Source organism: Lygodium microphyllum, chromosome 17 (assembly GCF_053477565.2).
Source record: "Lygodium microphyllum isolate KBCC chromosome 17, Lygodium_microphyllum_v1.1.10, whole genome shotgun sequence".
Taxonomy (NCBI): Eukaryota; Viridiplantae; Streptophyta; class Polypodiopsida; order Schizaeales; family Lygodiaceae; genus Lygodium; species Lygodium microphyllum.
In genome coordinates, this window is record NC_141151.1 from 30120759 (window position 1) to 30146942 (window position 26184).

The following is a 26184-nucleotide window of genomic DNA, read 5'->3' on the forward strand; positions in this document are numbered from 1 at the left end:
TGATACTTATGATTTTTATTTTCAATGTGTATGACATGCTAATTGTTGGGAAGTTATCATGGATGTGGATGTGCTAAAGAAAAGGTGACATGAAGCCTTTGACGTAAAGGACTTGGGGAATGTTAGTCACATTCTTGCCATGTGTACTATGTGGAATAGAGGCAAAAGAATACTCTATTTTTCTCAAAAGTAATACATTGGAAAAATATTGGAGCATTTCTATATGGAGAGGGGGAAGCCAATCAACATTCCATTGTCTCCATATTTGAGATTAGTAAAAGGTTGAAATGGCCAAGGTTCAAAGATTGCCTATGCAATGGGAGTGGATTGTAGGTATGTAACAAATGTTGGCAGGAAGCATTGGGAGGTCTAGCACATATATAGAAGATGCCTATTTTATAGGGAGTATAGACTCTAGGAGGTCTTCCGCATATTTTCTCTTTACTTCCACAAGTTCTACAATCTCTTGGGTCTCCCATTGACACCTATAAGGAAGCTATATGGCTTATTCGTATAGCATGAGACTTGGGCATTAGTAGTTAGAGTGCAATTTAATTGGCATGGAACCTTTCTTTTCATGCAAGGATAAATCACATTGAGTTAAAGCATCATTCATTGAGGAGGTGCTTGAGGACAAGCACATTGAGCTTGCCAAGGTCCATATAGATGATAAGCTTGTAGATCTTCTCATGATGAAGAGTTTCTTTTCTAAGCATTTTACACACTGCATAGTGATGATCAACATTAGATAGTATCTTCACCTTTCTTCTTATACTCTCATAAAGTTGCATTGGCCTTTAAGTAGGAGGTTATTGGGGTAAAGCCTAACGGCCAATAACTACACGAGCATCTCTTATATAAGTACACATTGTATAGTCATATATAGGTATAGGTAATGAAGAATAAGGGTACCATTCACTATTATCCACAAAACTCTCTTGTGTGCTTCTCTTTCTCAACCCTCTTGCACTCTATAGTTTCTATCTTGTATCTCACCATTACTTCTCTCTTATTCTTTTACTTGTGGAGACTACCTTTTTATGAGTAGCTTATTTATGGACTCAACGTGTCCATTTGTTGCTTGGGATAATGGAGTGAGGATCTTTGGTGAGTGACTAAGAAAATGGATAGTAAATGTTCAATCATCTCTCTTGATGATCACTCATGAGTCCAACAGGGTAATTGAATTGTGAGATTGTCTACTCTTAAAATAACTTAGTTGTGGCTTGGCATTGTTCCTTGTTGTGCCTTTACTCTTAAAATAAGGTCCACTTTTAGATAATTTATTACAACGATGAGATATCGTTCTTGAGAGTACTAAGAGGTTTGCTAATTGATTCCATGAAGTAACGCCCCATTGTTCAAATAGTGGATAGGTATGTTAGGTGCCAATTCCACATTTTTCTTCTTAATTTGTAACTAAGTTTGTGATACTCATTGACATGCTTGACAAATCTAGACAGATGCTTAAATAAGGTCAACGACCATACTAAAAAACGGTAAAATTTTCATGGGCATTTTTCTAAGTGTTAAAGTGGCTACCTATTATTCCTCCATAGGCTTCTTGCAAGAAATCATCATTCATATTCACATATAAACCTCATGTAATCCATATTGCCCTACTTGAGATAGTATTTTTGTGATAAGGTTGAGTTTTTGGTTGGTAATAGTTTTAGTTTGGCCTTCCCTATGAGCTTCTTAGAGGGTCTTTTCTCTAGAATTTGCACCACATCATCAACCCAATAAGATGCAACTTCTATGTTAAAAAATGCGTTGCATGCTTAATCTTAAAAATATGTGCACATTGGGGAGATTATCATTCATCCCAACTGCCACTTGCCCATTTGTCAAAAGACACGCTCCATTTGTAACTAAGATATATGTTCTATAGTACAATGTTGATGGTCAACACAAATGTTAATGGTGTGGCTAATGCATAATAGCATTCTCCCTCTAAATATTTAGGGAATCTGGGTTTGGAGGTAGCTCAATATGCTTGTCAAGAAAAAGCTTCATTCTACATGCCCTAACTGGCCAAACATGGTCTTCTTTGTAGCAAACTTTAGCAAACTCCAAAAAAGAGAGCATGAATGTTATAAGAGATAATAAAATGTATTCTCCTATGGAAAAACAATAGGTGAATTAGTTACAATTATTCTGTTGTTTTCAATTATGAACTTGGCCCCCAGAATTCTCAAAGAATTGGCAATGACCCTCCATCCACCATAGGAGTTGTCTGAATAGTGAGGGCTTGAATGCTATAGGCAAATATCTCTTTGTCCCTTTTCAATGTCCTCCATAGCATTAGATGCCCTTTTAGAAAACTCGTTGAGAAATTTATTAGAAATGATACCTTTTGAGAAATTCAGAAACCACTCCTAGAATATTGCAAACACTTTAGAACCATGTATAGATTTATATCTACAATTTAGCATCCCCATGGAAATTATAGAGGGGATTCATTAGACAAATTTTCCTCAATCTTAGGTGCTAGATAGCATTGCCCTAGTGTGATCTGCATGAGTTCAAATATAAAGATAACTCATATATTTCACACCAATTTTCAATTCTAACCTCTTGGAAAAGCATTATCAAAAGATATAACTTACCCCTCATTATAAGGTATAATTACATAGTAGACTTTCCTTGGGTCTTAACTCCTATATGAAGAAATCGATATAAGTTGCATTTTTCCTTTGTAGATATTAGAGGATCCATTACATGGACCTTTTTAGGCTTGTCTGGTTGAAAGTGTAAGCATCATAAACCTTCAAAAAAATTTAAGATCAAATGACTCCAAAAATGGTAAAATATCATTCAAAAACACATAATGTTTACTCAAACAAGGCCCACCAGTTTTGGAAACCCGATACAACCACATGAAATGCAAAAAAGAGGGCAAAATGGGACCTAGATCCTAGAACATGGGTCCCATTTGGCCCATTTGGCCCTCTTTGGTGCTCCAAATGCACTTGCATTAGGCTTCCCAACATTTGGAACATTTAAGAGTGACGAGGACATCTTGAAAAAATTTAAGGTATTATCCACAACCTAGCCTTTGTCTGTGATATTATGCAAAGGAAATGGAATTTAAGCGTACCTTACATTGTTGTGTCATTGATCTCCTTATTCTTCATGTGCAAAAAGATAGTGTCCTTTGTAGAAACGATGAGATATTATGAGTTACATATAACTCCTTCCATAACCACCTAGCATGGAATTTGATTAAGCCTCTTTGCATTCTCTTTGTCAAGGTCCACTAGCTTGTTCAATATGTTTTCTTCGTCTCTAAACCTATCATGCCTCATCTTTTTAGCCTCCTCCTCTTGCATTTCACTCACTCACTCACTCACTCATTCAATTATTCAGTCAGTCAGTCACTCCATCCTTCCATTTTCCCTTTTCTTTCTCTATATGGCCATTTTCCTTTTCTTTCACCTTTCCTTTTCCTATGTTGCTAGCTTCCTTCTTGTTCCTCTTTTCCCCCTTGCCTATGTACCCATTGAGTTCTTCAATCTTGATATATGATTCCATGGATGCCTTGGACTCCATTAGCTTTCTTACAATGGAAATATTAAAAATCTCATAAGCGTTTTTGTTAGTTGTGTGTGTTGACACAAGCAACTTGTCAAACATGTACTTATGAGCTTTGCATGTGCACGTCCTTGTCCATCATTGTGACCCTGTGAGCAGCATGAGCAACATAGATATAGCTATGATGGAGAAAATTGATCAAGAAGTCCTCTACAAACTCTTGAAGGCAAGCTAGTGCACTAGTTTTCCACCTGACATTAAGATAGTGCTTATCATAAATATTCTTGACCAGCCTTAGGAATGGAACTTATCATAAGTATCCTTGACCGTCCTTAAGAATGGAGCTTTGAGGATAAGAAAGTGGTGGAAGGCTTTTTGTGCCTTTATGACATCTCTTAGGGCATTTAATTTTGTTGTGACTAACCCTCTTGACATGTTTTAGGAGACACATTGCATGGGAAAATGCCACTTTTTTTTCCATTCCTAAGGTTTTTAGCTTGGGGAGCCTTGACCTCTCACACATTATTGTGCCAACTATGGAGCATCTGACTCTTTGAGTAGTGTCCATGGGGCCTCTGTTGTTTCTTATGCCTCCTCTTCTCTCGCACTCCTCTTGCAATCTCCTAAGGATGTGCTCTTTGGTTAGGAGTGCTATGTGCCTATTGCATGTTCTCTTGCTTTCAACCCTCTGAAGGATCTGCTACAATGTCCACTATTAGCACCTTGGGAGCCTTCCTTGATGTGTGTCTCACCCCCTTGCCATTACCTTAAATTAACATTTGGATGTGCAAAACACCAAGATAGGTGAAAAATATAAGAAAAGATAACAAATGTGAGAAAATATGAGAAAACATGGAACACAAAGATTACAATGTGCATGGAGGCCACTTGCTAAATGTCACATTGTCGCCTTGCACATTGTAGGTTTCGAGTTCAATTCACATGGTAAAACCCCACCAAGGATGTTGTGAAGCAAAGTGTTGAAGAAAAGGTGTATCCAAGCTTCAAAGTCCTGAAAGAGGAGGCAAACTCGGAGGGGGAAATTCTTTGGAAGCCTTTGAAGGGGGCAATCCTTTGGAAACCTAGGGGTGGCAATTCTTTGAAGGCGGCAAACTTGGATGAAGCCTTTGGAGGGGCCAAATCCTTCAGAAACTTGGAGGTGGCAATCCTTTGGAGGAGAACAACTTGGATGGGGAAAACTTAGAGGGGGAAAACTTGGATGGATGGAAGGAAGGTAGGTAGGAAGGTGGAAGGAAGGCTAAGACAATTAAAACTTCAACATATGCAGGTAGAATGAGCATGAAAAGTAAAATAATAAAAATGGACCTTCACTACATACTCCTCTCCTCACACATGTGAGTCAACATCAACATCCTTGCCATGTGGCAACTACTTGTTGAGATCTATAGTTGACATGATACATGGCAATCAGTGGATGGTGACATGTGTGCACAAATACAATCTTTTTGGCCAACCACTTTTCATGTGGTAGTCATATCGGAGTTCACACCATTGGCAGTATTGATGTCATGGATGATTGAGCATCATCTTATAAATGCATCATATTGTTTTCACCCCCTTTTTCTTCACACTTACCTCTCAATATTAGTTAGCTTCAATGTTGTGTTTGGACTTTTGTGGAGGTGTCTCCATATTACAATCTTTTGCATTTGTCTTATAGCTTCATCTTGTGAACAAGTATTCAAAAGTTTGCAAAGTTTGGTCTTAATTGCTTCACCTTGTTCTCTAAGTTTAGTCTTATGTTTCACCTTGTCCTCTATGTTTGGTGTCTATTGTCTACTATAATTTTTGCTTTGCTACCTAGACCCTAAGGTGCATAGAGAGGCAATCGGGAGGTGTTGGAATGCTTCCCTATGAGGCCTAGTGTCTTGGACAATTTGTGCTCATTTCAAGTTGCTTCCAATGTATTTAAGGGCTGCTTGAATGCTTCTTGGGTGCTTGATTGCTTTTTTGGTGCAAATTTTTTTTGCAAAGACATTGTGTGCTTAGGTGCAAAAAAAATCAAAGGCATTGTGTGCTTGAGGGCTTGAGTTCTTGGGCGCAAAAAGTTTTGCAAAGGCATTGTGTGTTTAGGGGCTCAGGTGGTCCAATAAAAATTGCAAAAGACATTATGTGCTTTGGGCTTGAGTTCTTCTTGGGTGCAAAAAAAATTGCAAAGCATTGTGTGCTTAGGGGGTTGAGTGCTTCTTGGTTGCTTGGGTGTAAAAAATTTGCAAACACGTTGGCTTCTTTGTTTTTGTGGGTAAAGAAATTGGGTTCGCACCCCTAAAACAAGAAATTGGGTTCGCACCCCTAAAACATATAAACTTCAGATAGAAACCTAGCCACAAGTGATTCTTGGTTTCTAGCTGAAGTTTATAGGTTTTCCTAGATCACTTGTGGCTAGATTTGCAAGCCCTACTTTGGCACAAAGATACTTTGATTATCTTGCATGACCCCAACTAGGTATTTATTTGATTCCAGTCAAGAACTTTTGGACCCAATCATTTAGCTTCTCAATCCTTTGACCCCAAAAAATCATTTTTGGACCCAAATAAGCAATGATTGACCCCAATCAAACATTTTATGATGTGGACCCCTACAACTTGCAAGGAGGCATTTCAATAGTGCCTAGAATGCCTCCTTGTACATTGTAGGATCCAAGTGGAATTTGGGTGCATTTTAGGTTGTTCTTTTAAGTTTTCTTTTGATCTTCCTCTTTTTAGTGCAAATGGAGGCCAAACAAGAGAAGATTAGAGATACTCATGATGTAGAATTTGAATGTATGGACATTGGAGAAGAGATACCAACTAATTTAGAACTATTTGAAATGGAGAGACGAAGACCATAGATACTCGTGCAAAGCTAGAAGATTTGAACATTTGGAAGAGCATATATGTTGGAGAATAAATCAATATCGGAGGTGAATTTCCAAAAAAGAAGATATTCTCCTTCCTTTACAAAGCTAGTATATTGTATACTTTGAGAATGCCAATATAATATTCAATGCTCCATTCAATACAAAGAATGCCATAATGTCCAACGTGTTGTTCCTATAGGATGAGTCTAAGATCTTCAAGGAGTTGGCGAAGTTAGAAAAAGTTATTGAAGATTCCAACATCTATACACAATCCATATCACAAAAGGAAGTTATTGAAGATTCCAAAAAGTTATTGAAGATTCCAACATCTATACACACTATCCATATCACAAAAGGAAGTACAACCAAAAGAAAATTGTTCAAAAAAAGAACTAACAATTTCTTGAAGCTTGCAGGAAACATTGGAGTGTCCATTACACAAAAAGAGCTGTGAGCTGTATGAATTTTACTCTAAGTTTGTAAGCTTCCTGGTCTATCAAGAGGAACCAATAGACCCAATAAGACTTTAGGGGATTGCTACCACTTGCAAGAGAATCATAAATGTGGAGGATGTTGATATGGACATGGCGGAGGTCTTGTCCATAGAGGAGGAGCCAATGTCAAAGGAGCTTGACATTGTTTACCTTGGAAGTGAGTAATTTGCTGGAATAGGAGAAGCAAAAAGACATCCCAATGGCTGTTGAATCCCTCACTCTAGCAAATCTCCCCTCCTTTCCCATATTAGGGCAGAAGTTTCTTCTAATGATGTCCCAAAATTCACAAGGCTCAAGGAGGACTTCTGCATTGGAGTCATTAAAGAGTCTTGTCAAAGATGACAAGGACATTGCGGAAGTTACAAATGAGGAATCCTCCATCCTAGACACCAACACTACAAATTTTGTGGATTGTAGTAAAGCTCTTTGGTTTTGCCTATCAAAAGCTTTGGCACACTTAGAGAAGCTTCCCACATTGAAGAGGAGTTGCTTGAGACACATAGAAGAATTAGTATTAAGTACATGGGAAGGAGATGGAGAAGAATGTCATTGTGGAAGAACCTCAACTAGGTTCCATCAATCCATGAGCTCTATTTTTGTTTGTTTTTTTGCATTTCAGTTCCTTGTTTGAGTTTTCACTTGTTCTATAGCTATTAATTTATCGTGACGATGACTTTCTAGCTTGTTCTACTAGCACAAGGACTATGCTTGGATAGGATTCTACCCTTTCACATTAGCTACCTAAGCTTGATTCAAATATTGTGAAGATTTATAATATAAAGTGTACTAACAAGCCAACAATGCCAATACCTATTCTCGAGACTTTGTCTAGATATTCAAGGTATTCCCATATATCTACAAATAGAGACAAAGTCATACTAATTGAAAGTAATTTTGGTATCCTTATAAAGGTTCAAGAAGTGGATATTTCTTGTGCTATAGCACTTATGCATTGGTAGTTGATCCTCTGAAGAACCCCCATGGAAATGCTGTAGGAGGCAAAGATACCTCTTGCACTTGAAGACAAAGAGAAAGATGGGGAAGCAAAAAGTAGTAATAGAAAACGGCTTTTTGATTGATTTTCAAGCAATGCAAAAAAAAAGATCACATGTATTATACAACCTTGATGATCACGATAGCAAGCTACTTGAGCAACTCTATAAAATAATGTGATTAAATTACATATTGTACAAAATCTCATTATACTTGTTCTACTAGCACAAGGACTATGCTTGGATAGGATTCTACCCTTTCACATTAGCTACCTAAGCTTGATTCAAATATTGTGAAGATTTATAATATAAAGTGTACTAACAAGCCAACAATGCCAATACCTATTCTCGAGACTTTGTCTAGATATTCAGGGTATTCCCATATATCTACAAATAGAGATAAAGTCATACTAATTGAAAGTAATTTTGGTATTCTTATAAAGGTTCAAGAAGTGGATATTTCTTGTGCTATAGAACTTATGCATTGGTAGTTGATCCTTTGAAGAACCCCCATGGAAATGCTATAGGAGCAAATATACCTCTTGCACTTGAAGACAAAGAGAAAGATGGGGAAGCAAAAAGTAGTAATAGAAAACGGCTTTTTGATTGACTTTCAAGCAATGCAAAAAAAAAGATCACATGTATTATACAACCTTGATGATCACTATAGAAGGCTACTTAAGCAACTCTATAAAATAATGTGATTAAATTGCATATTGAACAAAATCTCATTATACTAATGAGAAACTTCATATTGAGTTACATTTGGGTCTTGTGCATTTTCTTTAATTTGATGTGTATTGTCTAATGACTTTATATGTTCAAGATGTTTTCTATAAAAAAGAGTTGAACATCTAGCAAAGTTTTTTTATTCCCCTTTTTTTACCACAAGATTTTGTGGTTCTAATATAAAATATTCTTGCTATATTGAGTTACATTTGGGTCTTGTGCATTTTCTTTAATTTGATGTGTATTGTCTAATGACTTTATATGTTCAAGATGTTTTCTATAAAAAAGAGTTGAACATCTAGCAAAGTTTTTTTATTCCCCTTTTTTTACCACAAGATTTTGTGGTTCTAATATAAAATATTCTTGCTATATTGAGTTACATTTGGGTCTTGTGCATTTTCTTTAATTTGATGTGTATTGTCTAATGACTTTATATGTTCAAGATGTTTTCTATAAAAAAGAGTTGAACATCTAGCAAAGTTTTTTTAGTCCCCTTTTTTTACCACAAGATTTTGTGGTTCTAATATAAAATATTCTTGCTTGGTAATGGAACTAATATGCATTTTTATTCCATATTGACAGTGGTATATAATTGTCAATAGAGTATGTTCTATTCCTTATTAAAATGTGCTATACAAGGAAAAAAACTTGTCAAAATTATGAAAAAGTGAGGCTATGAGATAAAGTGGTAAAATATTGTACTTATAGAATACAAATTGATATCCTTTTTACTCCAAGATGTTACCATTGCTTCCACCAAACTTTTTATTGCCCTCTTGAAGCTTGAACAATAGCTCACACTATTCCTACATTTCCTTAAGAGACATCAGTGAAATTATGGAGTTCTATCTGGAACTTTATGCAATCGTTTGTGCTACCAAGGGATTATTACCTAGATTGGTTGTATATTCATACAGTTTTTTTCAACATTTCCATATTGCATTTGGTTGGACATGATCAAAATTGGAGAGATCTTCTAGCCTTTGCCTCTCCCATTGATATAGTGCCAATCACACAATTTTCTAAATTATTGTGTATCCTTTTGAAGTTGCACATAGAACCCATGAAAGCCCATTCTTGAAAGGAGTTCTTCACATTTCTTAATACAAGTGTTTAAACATGATATAAACTTAATAGAGTAAGTATAATCTAAATGAAAACTTAAGAGCTTATAAAGAATCAAGATCTTTGTATGCAATGTATACTCTTTCTAATGAAATTTACAAGATGACCTCCCAATTTGGGTCTTGTAATCCTTGAATTGCACATGTTTGTGTTTACCTTTGTCCCTCGATGGGGCAACTCTTAGGCCTCATATGCTAGACCAACCCATGGAGTTTATTCCATCTTTAAAATACAGGCATGAATGTACCATTGTTGTTTCATGCAAAATCCCAAACATGAATTTTAAGGCTTTCTAGTCAATGCTTAAATGCCATTCCACTTCAAATAACCTAAGGTCTTCTACCTCAAGTAGCTCTCATTCGTTTTTTGATTCAATAATGCTTAGGATGTTTATGAAAAAGGCATTTTAGGGTGTGATGGCTCTCATTGGGCACTTGTGATACGACTATCCACCACAAATCATTCTTAGATTGAACGCTTGAAGCCCTACCTTGTGATGGCAAATCCATTGCATGTTGCTCTATTCATGAGTGCAATACTAACATGTTCTATTTTCTAGTGCTTTAATATTTGTGTCTCAATAGATTCAATACAAAGATGAGTCTTCCCTTTGTATTATATGGAGTCATATTATAAACACATAGCATTGTAACTTGCACCCTCCTAAGATCCATCAAAAAATGGTTGAATTTATTATATTGAAAAGAGAGAATATCTTTTTTATTTCCCTTCGTAAAAGGCATTGAATCCTTAATGTGCTTTTGCTCACCTAGAAGTAGCCAAATTTTACTTTTACATCTCTTCCTTGTAAGTATATATAGTTTATAAAGAACAAAAGCACTTTGATAATGTTAATGAAGATTCTTCACTATCATCATATTAATTATTGTGTACAATTGTCTACTAATTGAAGCATTGTCACATGCTTCGGAACCTTAATGTAGTTCAATTATGTTTTGAAAATCCTTGCTTATCTATTTTCATATATCTTTTTGCAAAAAGCTTGAAGTTGGATCCTTGAGCAAGTTGATAATGTTTTCTCAATTTTAATATGCTATTCACCTATTGATTGAAATATTTTGAGCTTAACACATGTTATGCTCTTCATTCATTGCTTGAAGCCGCTGTCCTTTAGTGCTAAATTATCAAGGCTTTTAAATTACATTTTATCTAAACTTAAAACTAACAAAAGCCAACGAGGCTTTCAATTTAGCTGACTTGATCCTTTTATGATTTATACCTCAAACTAAAGTCAGCTAACATGATCATTCGTGAGTACGATGCAAATCACTCTGATGACACCCTATTATAATTAAAAAAAGTAAAACTCATAGAATGGAAGAGATTTAACATGAGGAGCCCAGAATGCATATAGACTATTTATCTTGGGGTGGATGGTATGGGACAATAAGATTGAAGCTGAGGGATTAGCAATCTAATGAATGATAAGAATCTTGCCAAGCCCCAACTCCTTTTATGCCCTCTAGGTTTCAACTGATGCTTTTGACTTGCATCTTTTGAAGCTAGTTGGTAGTGGGTAGACTCTACAATCAAGTGCTTGGCATGATTTATCCTCTCTAAAGGCTTAGAATTCACTAAGCAGAAGCACCATGACCAATCAGGAATGCCCAACGATAATTAGGTCCTCGGAGATGAGAAACACGGCAACAAGAACTCTACCATATCAACTACCCATGATTATTGAGAATCATTTCAATACTTCAAGACTACAACACTAAGTGGAGAATATCCAATGAAATCTCCATATGCTCTTGCTATGTAGTAATTTACCATACTCAATCTACATTGTGAATGAACTTTCTTTGGTGAGTTTATATGATGTGAACAAACATGGAAGCTCTTAGATATCTCTATCTCTAATTCCTTTTATTAAATAAACTTGCATGTGTGCATGTGTATGTGTGCAATAGAGAAGATGGAGAGACCTAAGAATAGTACTACTATTTACACAGGCACTTTAGCCCAGTATATTCAATTTATGGAAATGCCTACTAGAACAGCTGCTGAATTTTAGACTGGACTCCAGCTTCACAGTTCCTGTCATGCCATCTCGAATTTGAAGTTTGATAACTGGATCATGGTCCCATTCCACCTGCATTTTACAACATAGCAACTTAATACATATTGTAACACAATACATACATACAGACTGTCCAACTATTTCTGGATTTGCTTAATCCGGAAATTAAACCACCTCTACCATCCCGAATGATGGTGCCTTCACAAAGTCACATTCCTCATGGTCGCGAAGATGCAGAGGGTCTTTCCTCAGCACTGCACAGTGGTTATGACATTGCAAATTAGACGATCATAATGGATGTGCAGATCATTACTTGAAGACTGAAAAAGATTTCAAGACAGCATTTATTACAGAGAAAGATAAAACTTGTGTGACAACCACCATTTTCCCTAAATCATTTGCTCATTGCAGCTCTGGTGCATTCAGTATTTTTGTTGACTGAATTGTATCTGCAAAAATAAATTTCTAAGCATAAATCAAGGTCTGATCATGCCTACCATCACAACTGAAATTCCTTTCTGCAGTCATAGTGAGTCCACTTGCAGTGACCTGAAAAGATAAACATTGAGAAGCATTACCAAACAGCACAGCTACATATATCATGATCTTCTTGCCTAGTATAAAAGTGGCAAGAATAACCACACAACAAGAAATGGTGGTGCCATCATTAGCCTGTAAGCTCCCACATTTGAAACAAACACACAAATAAAGTTGTCTCTTGTAATCCAATGCATTTCCTTAAGAAAAGGTGCTGGCTGCAAAAGACCATGCAGTATGAGCTAATTGTCCTTCAACAAAGGTCTTTATATTCTCCCAACATATATAAGCATTATCATATTATTTTGCAGACACATAAATGTACATAAGCGACTAGTCTCCAACTGGCTGGGTGACAAAGCATGTTTCCAACTGGCTGAGAGATGCAATGCTGGAGCTGCTTTCGAATCAATGGAGTAGATGCATAAGGGCCACAACTGGTAGGTTGCTCGATAGTTCTCAGGGAGGCTTGCCTGACAACATGGGTCTTAGAGGTGCACTCAGTGGTCCAAGGCACGAGCATAAACCTCCTTTACGCCCATGGGCTAGTATGGGGGAGTGGAGTTCCCCCTCTAAACCAGCCACCAAGAGCCACTGCATGTCCCCTAGTTCTCCATCTTCATCCTCTTCAACTATGCCAAGCAGGAACCTGTCCAGAAAATCTTAAGAATATCCCCATAAGCATACACCTAGCATCTTGAAACGTGAATAGGCTCCAGTTCAGTGGAGCATGAGGTCCTAGGAAGCTGATTGGTCTGTAGGAGTTGCACCCAGTCCCTGCAGGATACATCAACATTCTTCTTCAGGAGCATGAGCTCCCTCCTCCCAGGACAGGAGAATTGGGAAGGTGCTTCCAAGAGGTTCCTCACACCTTTTGGGAGTACTCTAGCAGTGCCCATGATCAGAATGGAGGAGCATGCCTCACTTGGCTTGAGCTTGTTGTCCTATGTGTCGGATCATGGGATTATTGTTGCAAGTAGAGCCTTATGGGTGAGACTAGATGCAGGAGGTCCTTGCATTGGAATCCTCAATGTCTATGCACCTACAAAGGTTTAAGCATGTGTTGGTATCTAGAGAGAGAGTGTGGCTGGATGGCCTGAGTTGGACTCTTGGAGACTTTCGAGGATCAGTAGGGAAAAGGCATTAACTTCCAGGGCATAACTAATGACAAGCATAGTCTAAAGAGGCCCACCTTTCCATAGACGCAATGGCTCACTAGACTTTTCTTGGGGGTACAGGTGGTTGAGTGGCATGCTCCTAGGGCACTTGGACAAATTCTATATGGGAGTGGGGCACCTCACTAGCACATTGCCAGATCATGCTCTGGTCCTTTCTCTAGATGCACCTGCTCCGGCACTTGACCCATGCTCATGTTGGATTCTAGATTCAACTTATGAGTGTGAGAAGCTGTGGAGACAGATCAGATAGCTCCAGGCCAAGGATTGGACAGAGGATGGAAGAATCGTAGAGAAGGTGGCATAGACCATGGGAGAGTCAAGCAGGATTTGAGGTGACCCTCCATGTGAGAACAATTTTCGGGGAGAGGGTCCTATGATGAGATTTGGTAGCCATCCACAGGCTGCTACAGGAGTCCCTTAGAGGTCACACCCTCCATGCATAGGAGTTGCAGGCATGAGCAACTCTAGCAAGTATAGGCGACAGGAGGACAGAGTTGCAGGTATGGAAAGGGGACATCATGTGTTGAGTTCTTCTAGGTGCGCCAACCTAGGGCTTCAAGAGATCACATTCATAGCTGGCGTGATCAATACAGAAGAGTGAGATCTTATCCCGAGGAGATGATAGGGCTTGCAAATGACTTCTATAGACAGTTCTTTTAGCAGGAGATGGTCTTAGCTTGAGCACACCACTGTAGGGAGCAGGTGCGGCATTGCATCCCTTTTCTAGTCATGCAAGTCATTCCTCACTCCTTTCACTGAGCATCATATGTTTTGCGCTTTTCAATCATAGGATGGGCAGAAGTTCCCACAAGAGAACAGGCTATCCAGGGCTTTTTTCTTTGTCTACTCAAAGAAGGTGAAGGGTTCCCTTGCCATAGGAAGAGAATGGGCTATCCAGGGCCTTTTTCTTTACCTACTCAAAGAAGGTGAAGGGTTCCCTTGCTATAGGCTTTCCAATAGATCTTCAGCTTTGGGATGATACTAGGCTATCTTTCTGTTGGTCTAGTTTGTCTCCTTCCCAAAAGGGGGGGATCGCCTTGAGCTTACCCAATGGAATTCAATCACCTTATTGTCAAGTGGCTTATAAGGCACTGGCAAAGATGATTGGCAGCTGACATCCACCCACTCCTTCCAAATCTCATTCATGACACACATAGGTTTTGCTCGGGGTAGGGATATTTTGGATAACATATTCACTTACTTTGAGGGTACAAAGTTGGCTGAGCACAGCTGTGTAAGGGTTGCAGTGCTACTTTTAGACTTCAAAAAGGCCTATGATAGGGTAGATTGGAACTTCTTGGAGGGTACCGTGGCCCTATTGGAATTCCTCAGTACTGGATTAGCAGTGTCTCAACACTCTACAAGTCAGCTAGTAGCTGAGAGATTATGGGGGGGAGGAGAGGTGTGCAAAGTTCCGCTTGATGTGATCAACTAGACAAGGCCGCCCCCTTGCTCCTTAGCTCTTTACTCTTTTGGAGGAGATGTCCTATTTCCACTAGTTAAGAGTCACTGGCTTGAGGCGAATGAGCTGCCAGTGAAGATAAAGGCAGAGCTACTGGACTTTGAGTATGCAGCTAACATGGTCCCCTATGTTGAGGATGACGAGGTGATATTAGAGAGAGGGAGGGTGGCACTAGAGGTGTTTTGCATGGTAGCAGGTGTAAAAATCAATTGATGTAAGTCAATTGGTTTTCTTATAGACCCTGACTCTCGCACTGATTGGGGCATCTGCTTGGTGTTCAGTTGGGTGAGCAGGGGACAAACAGTTTGGTACCTTGGATTACACGTGGGACTACTAGACATTATGACATCACAATAGTTTGTACAAGTGCCAGATTCAATCCGCCGGCAGAAGCTGACCTCCTGTAGCATGGCCTGCCTCTTCTTTGCTGATAGGGCTCTAGTGGTCAATCAGGTCCTCATGGTGATGCCCTGGTATATAGCTTCCTGGTGGTGTTTCTTGCTATCATTTTTGCTCAATTATGTTGCTTAATCTGGAATTGTTTATGGTTCAGCTTAGATGGGTCTAGGGACTCCCGTGCTAAGGTGGTTCGGCAGACTATCATTTGACATCATTGAGAGGGAGGATTGGGAATCATCAATCCAGAGTTCTAGAGTTAGGTCCTAATTGGCAAGCTACTCATCTGAGTGCTCACTCCAAGTCGATACACCTAGACTTCTCTCCTGGATGTTTTCCACAAAAGTAGACCTCATTTGGGAGGGGGGTGAAGACCATCTATGAGATGGATATTCTCCACAACACCAACTGCAATACCCACATCATCCTTCCTTCACAGCTTGCTACTCATTTGCTAGAGTTTGTGGAAGGTCCTAAAAAAGCAGGCTCCAATTTGTCACCGATTTGTTCGGAAGACATTGATACGCAGTTTGTCAACTGGCCCCATAGGTCCAAAATTGTGATAGGATCTAACTCGGCAAGTGCACTCATATCTAATGGGCTGGCTGTGCTTGCTCCATCAAGTATGGAGAGACACTTACAAGGGTGTGGATTTGGAGGTAAAACAATAGGCAACAAGATGCTAGAGAGAGAGAGAGAGAGAGAGAGAGAGAGAGAGAGAGAGAGAGAGGTGTGTAGTGATCCCCTAGAATTGGCTAGCCCCTCCTCACTGATAGCCTATGCAGCCAAGATATTGATGGGCAACACAGTTTTCACCTTATGGGTATCCCTGTGCAGGTGGCAGGTATAACAAGAGGTGTCCCCTAGACAACTATTTTGTGCAAAAGTGTTGGGTTTCACTCACGCCTACACTCATAGAGGAGTGCCGGTGATCTCAATAGGACACTAGGGCACTTTTTACTCTCCATATAAGGTTTTTTTCCCCCAGATTTATTCTCTTTATTTTATGTGCCTATGTTACACATTTTCGGGCACTTATCGTGTTGCACACACTTCGGGTGCGAACACCCTCTTACAACCCTAAGGATTAAGGGTTGTACCTTGTACTTTCATCTTACACTTTCAGTCTATTGCATTGGCTGTCGTGCTTCCACTCTCCACACTGTCTACTCCACTCTCAACTGAGCTTTGATCCACTCCATCTCTCACATTTGGTATCAGAGCTGAGTACAGCTCAGTCCCTTCTCAGAGTACAGCTCAGCTCAGCCCCTCTGGAACTGCCCTTCAGCTGGAACAGTCAGCTCCCACCAGCCAGCAATGTGTGGTTCCAGACAGTGCCAGCACCAGCGACTACAGCTCTGCCCTGCGCCAGCTGCTCTGCTGCCTCTGACCTCAGCTGCCTGCTTGTAACCACCGCCCTCCATCTGGTCAGCGCTGCAGCCCGCCAGCGCTCCGCCTCTGCCCTGCACCACCCGTCTCCTCCACCTGCCTGTGGCTAGCGCTGCTCGCATGCACCACCTTGTGTCCAACTGCCACCCACCTGCACTCCTGTGCCCAGCACTGCCCCTGCAACCTCAACGCCTAGACCACCAGTCTGCCACCTGCTCAGACCACCCGCCACCAACTCGATTGGTTCCTATGCCAGGTACAAAATTTTTCATGTAAAAATTAAATTTTTATTCCAAATTCATCTTTGGGGAAGGGGGTTTTCTCGGGCAGGCACAAGCAGTCTCGATACATGTCTGGGACACAAATTTCTTGGCAAATAAGACAAGAATTTTGGGGCTTTTGGGTTTTGTGAAGACATTGGTACATGTAGAGCAGTTTCAGTCTGAAATAGACTGTTTTTGAGCATTTTGGGGCAATAAATTTTGGGCCTTTTGCTTCTACAGTTGTTGCTGAGCATTTATTGCACCTTGAAATGCGTACATTACAAACACTTTTGACAGAGTGTACTTCAGTTTGCTAATTGCAGCAAATTACTTGCTGTAATTTCTGGAAATTTTGAGATTTCCAAGTTGGTCCAGCTAGGACATTGCTCTTTTGCTCTTTTTGGCATTGTTTATCATGGCAAATCAGGGAGGTGATGTAGTTACCTATGTATTGAAGGCAGACAAGTTGGATGGTAACAACTATTAACTCTAGTCCTTCATGATGAAGAATGTGCTGATTGCGAAGAATCTTTGGGACTATGTCAGCGGTGAAGAAGTTAGGCCCGAAGTTGTAGCTCTTGCTACTCCTCCAGGAGGACATGGACAACGAGCAACTTAGCCTGTTGAGCTTGCTCCACTTCAGCCACTTCCCTAAAAATCAACAGCACAAAAGGCATAGGATGCATAGGCTTTGTCGCTGATTGCATTGGTAGTTCAGCGGTCTATTATCCCTCGCATTCGGTCTATAGCTTCTTCACGAGAAGCTTGGCTAACCTTGGAGAGGACGTTTATTGGTAAGAATGAGACCTGCATCTCTTTCTTGAAGAAAGAGCTTGAGACACTGAAGATGGATGAGGGTGATTCTATGCAGGATCACCTAAACAAAATTCAAGACTTGTGTGAGCAGTTTATGAATGTTGATGAGTATTAGTCAAATGCACAGATGATATCTACTACACTGAATTCATTGCCGCCCTCGTATTTGGCCTTTCATATGGCCTTAAACCTCACCATGAGGATTGCCCCACAGCCACTTACTTTTCTTTAGCTGGTCAGTTTGCTCTTATAGGAGGAGCAGATAAGAGGAAATAGTGGTGTGGATGTTATAGCCTTTGAGCAAGCTTTTATGGCACGATAGAAGGACAAGGGTAGCTAAGCAAAGAATGCTCCGCAGAGCTCTGGGACTTTAGGCACTTCATTAGGGTAATAAGAAACAAAGGGGGCACGCAAGTCAAAAAGGAAAAATGCCATTATTGCAAGAAGCCAGGCCACTACATTACTGAGTGTAGAAAGCGCATAGCCAAGGAGAAGAAAAAGGAGTCAAGGATGTTTGTTTCTGATGCTCCTTCCACTACTACTGAGTCAACGTCCTTTGTTGTAGACGGGGACTATTGTCTTTATACATGCAGTTATGACTCTTCTTGGGCTGATAGAGCATTTAGCTCTACTAAGGATGCATGCACATGGTTTTTTGACAATGGTGCTTCTAGGCATATCACATCTCGCAGAGATTTGTTTGCTTCTGTTGTTGCAGCCCCAGTTGGCAAGTCTGTACAGTGTGCCAACAATGCATCATACCTTGTTAAAGGTATTGGGGAGATTGTGCTAACAACCATTGATGGTTCTTTTCTTCGCCTACATGATGCTTTGTTTGTGCGAGGTATAAAGAAGAATTTGTTATCTATTTTTTCTTTGGCATGGTGTGGTTTGCAGGTCACCTTAGATGATGACAAATGCATGGTGCGAGATAAGGAACACATGACTTTGATCTTGACTGGCACTATGTCATGGGTTATATGAGTTGGATGCTCTTTTCAGTTGATTAGTCGGCCTATTTAGCGTCCACTCTTACTCCTGCTATGTTATAGGCGAAGTTATGGCATGCTCGCATGGGGCATGTAAACTATGGTAGCTTGATGCTTTTACAGCATATACAGATGCTTGATGGGTTACCTCTCTTGGAGAGATCTCTTGAGCACTTATGCGAGAGATGCATTTTGGAAAAAATGCATTAGTTTTCGTTTTCCCGTGATGTTGCTTTTAGAGCCACAGCTAGGTTATAGTTAGTGCACTCAGATGTATGTGGCCCTATGCAGACAAAGTCTTTGGGAGGATGTTACTATTTTTTGACTTTTATTGATGACTTTACTGGCTTCTGCTGGGTCTACTCTTTAGTGAAAAAGTTAGAAGTGTGTGATGCATTTTTGGCTTTTGTAGCACTTGTTGAGAACCAATTTGGCTACAGGGTGAAGACTCTCCGTTTAGACTGAGGGGGGGAATATATGTTCTCTATGTTGAATTCCTTTTTGAAGCAAAAGGGCATTGTTCATTAGTTCACTACTGCTTAATATTATTTTTGTATTAAAATTTATCAATCCTTGCCCATACAAGCAATTATCATAGTCACCTTTCAAAGCATCAAGATAGATTATGGCGGTGGCTATGCCTAATATGTATGCATAGAACTATAAGGTCACTATTATTTTTGTGCATGTGGGCTCTTTGTAGAAGGTCCTTTTTAAAAAAAAATGGATTAGAAGGCCCCCTCTCTCTCTCTCTCTCTCTCTCTCTCACACACATATCCTACATTCCCCAAGTTGAGCAGATTTTCAAACTATGCCAAGAGGAGGTGGAGAGTGATGAGCACTACATCTCAAGCTAGTGAGATAATACCCTCATTTGGCCAATTTCTACTCACCTCTAGCATGTATACATCTAGATATCCATGTGAGAACAGAGGATCGAGGTACAGCTGGGATTCAGTAGACAGTGTAAGAGTGAGAGACAGAGTTCAAGCACGACACCCAAGAGAATAGACTGAATGAGTATAACCTGAAAGTACAAAGTACAACCCTTAAACCTTAGGGTTGTAGGGGGTGTTCACACCCGACACACACTAAGTGCCCAAATGTGTGTAACATAAGCAAATAACTACATACGACAATAAGACCATAAGTCTGGGAAAAAAACCTCTCCTACCGAGAGTAAAAAGTGCCCCAGTGTCCTACTGATCACCGACACTCCCATATGAGCGTAGGTGTAAGTAAGGCGTGAGTCAAATACCCAACAAACCCCCCTGGAGTGAAGAGTGATCAAGAGTACAAGGATCATCCGCCACCAAAGGATATCAAATTTAAAGCATCTCGAAATGCTTCAAATTTGTCACGAGGAAAAGCTTTGGTGAAGATGTCTGCCACATTACTAGTGGTAGGACAATAGACAAGGTTGATATCACCTGCATGTAGCCTCTCTCTGACAAAGTGATAGTGAATCTCAATGTGTTTTGAGCGAGCATGAAACATTGGGTTCCGTGCCACTGCAATGGCACTCTGACTGTCAGTGAACAAAGAAGTAGGCTCAGTAACAGATACATCCAAATTAGCTAGTAAGCGTCTAAGCCATATGCATTCAACTGTGGTAGTGAAAGCTGCCTTGTATTCAGCTTCACATGACGATGTGGCAACAGTGGATTGTTTCTTGCTAAGCCAAGAAATGCAAGAAGAGCCAAGAAAGAAACAATTGCCACTAGTGGAGTGATGTGTATCATAATCACCAGCCCAATCAGAATCACTGTAAGCATGTAACTGCAGTGGTCCCCCCTTGGCATAAAGCAACCCAAGAGAATGAGTACCCTGCAAGTAGCGAAAAACACGCTTGACAGCTTGCCAATGTGACATACGTGGCTGATGCATATACTTGCTCAAAGCTGAAACTGCAAACTGTATGTCCGGCCTAGTATTGCATAGATAGATAAGACATCCAACTGCTGTAGGAGCATATGTATGTATATCAAACAAATCACTGTCATCATGTAATGACAGTTTCGGTCCAGGTTTCATGGGAGTACAAACTGGCTTACAATCCTGTAAGCCAAACTTCTCAAGAAGCTGCCCAATATACCTTGACTGTGATAACCCAATACCTCGAGCATTATGTATGAATTGGATGCCCAAGTAGTAATGCAAAACTCCCAAGTCAGACATGTCAAAAGTTTGCTGCAAATTTTGTTTGAATGCTGAAATCTGATCAGCATGTGTTCCAGTGAGCAAAAGGTCATCAACATAAAGACATAAAATCAGCATAGATCCCCCTTCTTTACATACGTAAAGGGTAGACTCAGATGAGCTGTTTAAAAACCCCTGACCAAGCAAGAAAGCATCTATTTTTTCATACCAAGCTCTAGGAGCTTGTTTCAAACCATATAGTGCCTTTTTGAGCTTGCATACCAAATGTTCTGAGCCTTCAACTGCAAAACCAATGGGTTGCTGTACATAAACTTCCTCCTGAAGTTCCCCATGTAAAATGCAGTCTTGATATCTAGCTGATGTACTGTCCAACCATAATGTGCAGCCAAAGGAATCATAGACCTGATGGTCGTCATACGGGAAGTAGGAGCAAATGTCTCCTCATAATCAATGCCCTTTTTCTGTGCGTAGTCTTTAGCTACCAACCGTGCCTTGTATTTATCAATGGATCCATCTGCTTTTCTTTTCAATTTGTAGACCCATTTCATTCCAATGGCTTTCTTCCCAAATGGCAAGGACACCAAATCCCAAGTTTGATTCTTAGTAATAGAACCTAATTTAGCTTGCATAGCTGCCATCCAATGCACACTGTGTTGTGCATCCTCATAAAATTCAGGCTCTTCATTATCAAAAGTACTTGCTGCCATAATAAACTCCATGGTATGTGCTGAATCATGCAAACGAGTTTGCCTTCTAGTACGACCAGCCATGGGTGCATCCAAAGGACTATCTTGCATAGTTTGCAAATACCATCTAGGTAGTTGTCTAGCATCCTGGCTGTGTGCAAGCTCTTGCTGAATTTCAGTTTCAGCATGATGCTGAATATTTCGATCAGCCAATGGCTGAATTTCTGCAGTTTCCATAGGAGCAGCTGGCTGAACATTAGGTTCATTTTCTGAACCTCCAGTTGAATCACCAAAAGTAATGGGCAGCAGCCCTTCAAAAACATCACGGGCAGTCTGATATGTGTCCAAACCAGCCAAGGATAATTCTGATTTTTCATCAAAAACAACATCCCTGCTGACAAAAACCTTATTCGTAACGGGATCATAGAGTCTGTAGCCTTTGCTCTCATTGCTATATCCCATAAAAATGCACTTAACAGCCTTGTTGTCCAATTTTTTTCTAAGTACCTATGGAATATGGGCATAGGCAAGACACCCAAAGGTACGAAATTAACCAACAGAAGGTTTACGGCTGTTCCAAGCCTCAAATGGTGCGATGGTCTTCAAGGCTTTGGTAGGGCATCTATTCAAAATATGGCAAGCACACATGACTGCTTCCATCCAAAAACTATGAGGCAAGCTCTTTGCCTTTAGCATACATCTGGCCATCTCCATGAGTGACCGATTCTTCCTCTCTGCTATCCCATTCTGCCGTGGAGTATAAGCTGTAGTATACTGATGGACTATGCTCTTCTGCTGCAAAAAAGAATTCAGCATAGAGGACATGTAGCCAGACTGATTTTCAACAAGTGCACTGAAAGCCAAAAATACATCATACACTTCTGACTTCTTTTTCAAACAGTAGACCCAGCAAAAACGTGTGAAGTCATCAATGAATGTCACAAAATAATAGCAGCCACCCAATGACATGGTCTGCATAGGTTCACAAACATCTGAATGCACCAACTGCAATCTGGTTGTTGCTCTGAAAGAAACATCACGAGGAAATGAGAACCGATGCATTTTTCCGCATTTTTCCCAAAATGCATCCCTCACATAAGTGCTCAGAAGGTCTCTCCAAGGGAGGTAAGCCATCCGGCATCTGAGTACGCTGCAAAAGCATCAAGCTGCCAAAGTTTACATGCCCCAAACGAGCATGCCATAACTCCGCCTGTATCATAGCAGGAGTAAGAGTGGATGTCAAGTATGCTGACTGATCTACTGAAAAAGCATCCAACTCATATAAACCATGACACAAAGATCCTGTCAAGACCAAAGTCATGCATTCTTTCTCTCTAACCATGCAACAGTCATCATCAAAGGTGACTTGCAAACCACAACGTGCCAAAGAAGAAATAGAAAGCAAATTCTTCTTGATTCCAAGTAGAAACAAAGCATCCTGCAGGCGGAGAATAGAGCCATCAATGGCTGTGAGCTGAATCTCCCCAATACCACGAACAGGATATGATGCATTATTGGCACACTGTACCGATTTCCCAACGAGAGGTGCACTAACTGAAGCAAACAAATCTCTGCGAGATGTAATATGTCTAGAAGCACCACTGTCAAAGAACCAAGTGTCAGCATCCTCTGTAGAGCTAAGTGCTCTATCGGCCCAAGAGATGTCATAACTGCAAGTGTAAAAACAATAGTCCCTGTCCACAACAAAGGACACAGACTCACTAGCAGTGGATGGAGTAGTAGAAACAGACATTTCTGACTCCTTCTTCTCTCTGGCAATGCGCTTTCTGCACTCAGTGATATAGTGGCCGGGCTTCTTACAATAATGACATTTTCCTTTCTTTGCTTGCGTCCCCCCTTGTGTCTGATTCTGCGATGTGCCCGAAGTGCCAGAACTCTGTGGAGCATTTTTCACCTTGCTGTTCTTGCCTTTCTGTCTTGCCACAAAAGCCTGCTCAGAGACTATAGCATCCACACCACTATTTTTCCGTGTTTGCTCCTCCTCTAGAAGCAAACTAACCAGTTGAATAAAAGTGAGTGGGTGCTCAGCAATCCTCATGGTGAGGTTCAATGCAGTATGAAAAGACAAGTACGAAGAAGGTAAGGAATTCAAGGTGGTGGATATCAACTGTGCATCCGAAAAATACTCATTTACATTCATGAGCTGCTCCCTCAAGTCCTGAATCTTATTTAAGTGATCCTGCATAGAATCACCTTCATACATATTCAGAGTTTCCAACTCTTTCTTCAAGAAAGAGATCCGAGTCTCATTCTTTCCTGCAAACATATGCTCCAAAGTCAACCATGAATCTCGTGAAGAAGATGCCGAACGGATATGAGGTATGATGGACCGCTGAACTGCCAGAGCAATCAGCGACAAGGCTTGTGCATCACGTGTATCCCAAGCTTTTTGAGCTGCAGTTCTTGGAGGAAGTGACTGAGGTGGAGCGGGCTGAGGTCCCCGTTGTCCACGTGCGCCATGGGGAGGAGTAATGGGAGCTACAACTCCCGGTCGAGTTTCCTCTCCACTGACATAATCCCATAAATTCTTGGCCACTAATGCATTCTTCATCATGAATGACCAAAGGGAATAGTTGTTTCCGTCCAGTCTGTCTTCCTTGGATACATACGTAAAGACATCACCTTCCTGATTTGCCATGATGACAAATTTTCAAAGAAAAAATGAGCAATATCAAAGCAGTATGAACTGGAAACCTGCAAATTTCCAAAAATTGTTCTGCAATTAATGTGCAAGAGCGTACTTTGTCAGAAAACTGTCTTTTAATGCACGCTTTCCAAGGTTCAAACAGTGCACTGCAACACTGTTATCTCAAAATCCCTAAAATTTTTTCCAAAATTTCTGTCAAAACAGTTCAAAACAGTCTTTTTGTGACTGTACCAGCAGTTTGAATGCAACTGTCCATGAAATACACAAAAGCCCCAAAATTTTTGATGATCCAGGTCAGAAATTTGCATGAAATTTATCCCCCACCTGTTCTGTGCTTGCCGCGTATGAACCTCCTCTTCCAGAGGTGTGTTCTGGGCTGAAATTAAAAAATTTTTGTTTAAATTTTACCTGACGTGGAGCAGGCTGGCGAGCAGAGTGGCGTGTGCTGGTCAGACAGGCGGGCGAACAGTCGCGAGCAGAGCTAACGTGGAGATGGCCAATGTCTGACGGGCGGGCGGACTGGCTAACGTGGAGATAGCCAACGTCTGACGGGCGGGCGGACAAGCGGCGCAGGACAGTCGTGTGGCAAGTCGTCTGACAGGCGAACTGTGCGACGTGGAGTTGCTGGACAGTCGTGAGCTGTGGGTTGAGTCGGGCAGCGCGCCTGACTGCTGACGAGACTGACTGATGAGACTGACGATGGGCAGACTAACTGCTGACGTGGAGCTGGAGCTGGCGTCGCCCTTCAGACTAGTGGCGACTGGCGAACGTGCTGGAGGCAGACGTGCTGGAGCGCCCAGGCAGTTTAGGGAGAACCTGACGGGGACTAGCGAGCAGTGTTAGGCGGTGTTGGAGAAGAACTGACGTGGACTGTAGATTGCAGACTTCAGGCAGAAGCTGAGTTCAGAGCTGTGCTCTGATACCAAATGTGAGAACAGAGGATCGAGGTACAGCTAGGATTCAGTAGACTGTGTGAGAGTGAGAGACAGAGTTGAAGCACGACACCCAAGAGAATAGACTGAATGAGTGAAACCTGAAAGTACAAAGTACAACCCTTAAACCTTAGGGTTGTAGGGGGTGTTCACACCCGACACACACTAAGTGCCCAAATATGTGTAACATAAGCACATAAGTACATACGACAATAAGACCATAAGTCTGGGGGAAAAAACCTCTCCTACCGAGAGTAAAAAGTGCCCCAGTGTCCTAGTGATCACCGACACTCCCATATGAGCGTAGGCGTAAGTAAGGCGTGAGTCAAATACCCAACAATCCAAGTCTCTTAATGAATCCATCTATTGTAGTCTTCATGAAGTGGTCTCTATAGTATGACATCTTTGGGGAAAGGGGTTGCCTGGGTGAAATCGCAGAATGGGATTGCAGAGGAAGAATTGGTCACTCATGGAGATGGCCAAATGTATGCTGAAAGCAAAGATCTTGCCACACAATTTTTGGATGGAATTCGTTATGTGTGCTTGCCATGTTTTGAGCAGATACCCCACCAAAGCATTAAAGAATATCACGCATTTTGAGGCTTGGAATAGCTGAAAACCTTCTGTTGGGTAGTTTCGTACTTTTGGGTGTCTTGCTTATGCACACATTCCCAAGGTACTTGGAAAAAAGTTGGATAACAAGGCTGTCAAATGCATTTTTTTGGGGTATAGCAGTGAGAGCAAAGGATATAGATTATGTGATCCTATCTCTAAAAAGGTATTTGTCAGTAGGGATGTACTTTTTGATGAAAAATCAGAATTATCCCTTGCTGGTTTTGACATGTATCAGGCTGCCAATGATGTATTTGAAGGGCTGCTGCCCATTTCATTTGTTGGAGTTTCAGCAAGTGAACTTAATGTTCAGCCAGCTGC

The 26184-nt window shown here is 40.7% G+C and overlaps 1 protein-coding gene across 6 annotated transcripts in view; it reads right to left on the reverse strand.

Annotated features, from left to right (window-relative positions):
* Positions 1-11391: 11391 nt before the first annotated feature.
* The window catches only part of LOC148021740 (uncharacterized), a 265301-nt gene continuing 250508 nt past the window's right edge, over positions 11392-26184 (reverse strand). For 4 of the 6 annotated variants that reach the window (XM_087697262.1, XM_087697269.1, XM_087697263.1 and 1 more), the window contains 3 exons: positions 12273-12324; positions 11950-12029; positions 11393-11847 (listed from right to left, as the gene is read on the reverse strand). In XM_087697262.1, coding sequence (XP_087553388.1) covers positions 11713-11847; positions 11950-12029; positions 12273-12324 — 267 coding nt within the window. In that variant the 3' untranslated portion in view covers positions 11393-11712. Of the gene's footprint in view, positions 11848-11949; positions 12030-12272; positions 12325-26184 lie in introns of all 6 variants that reach the window. The other 2 variants (XM_087697266.1, XM_087697265.1) reach the window with 1 other exon arrangement.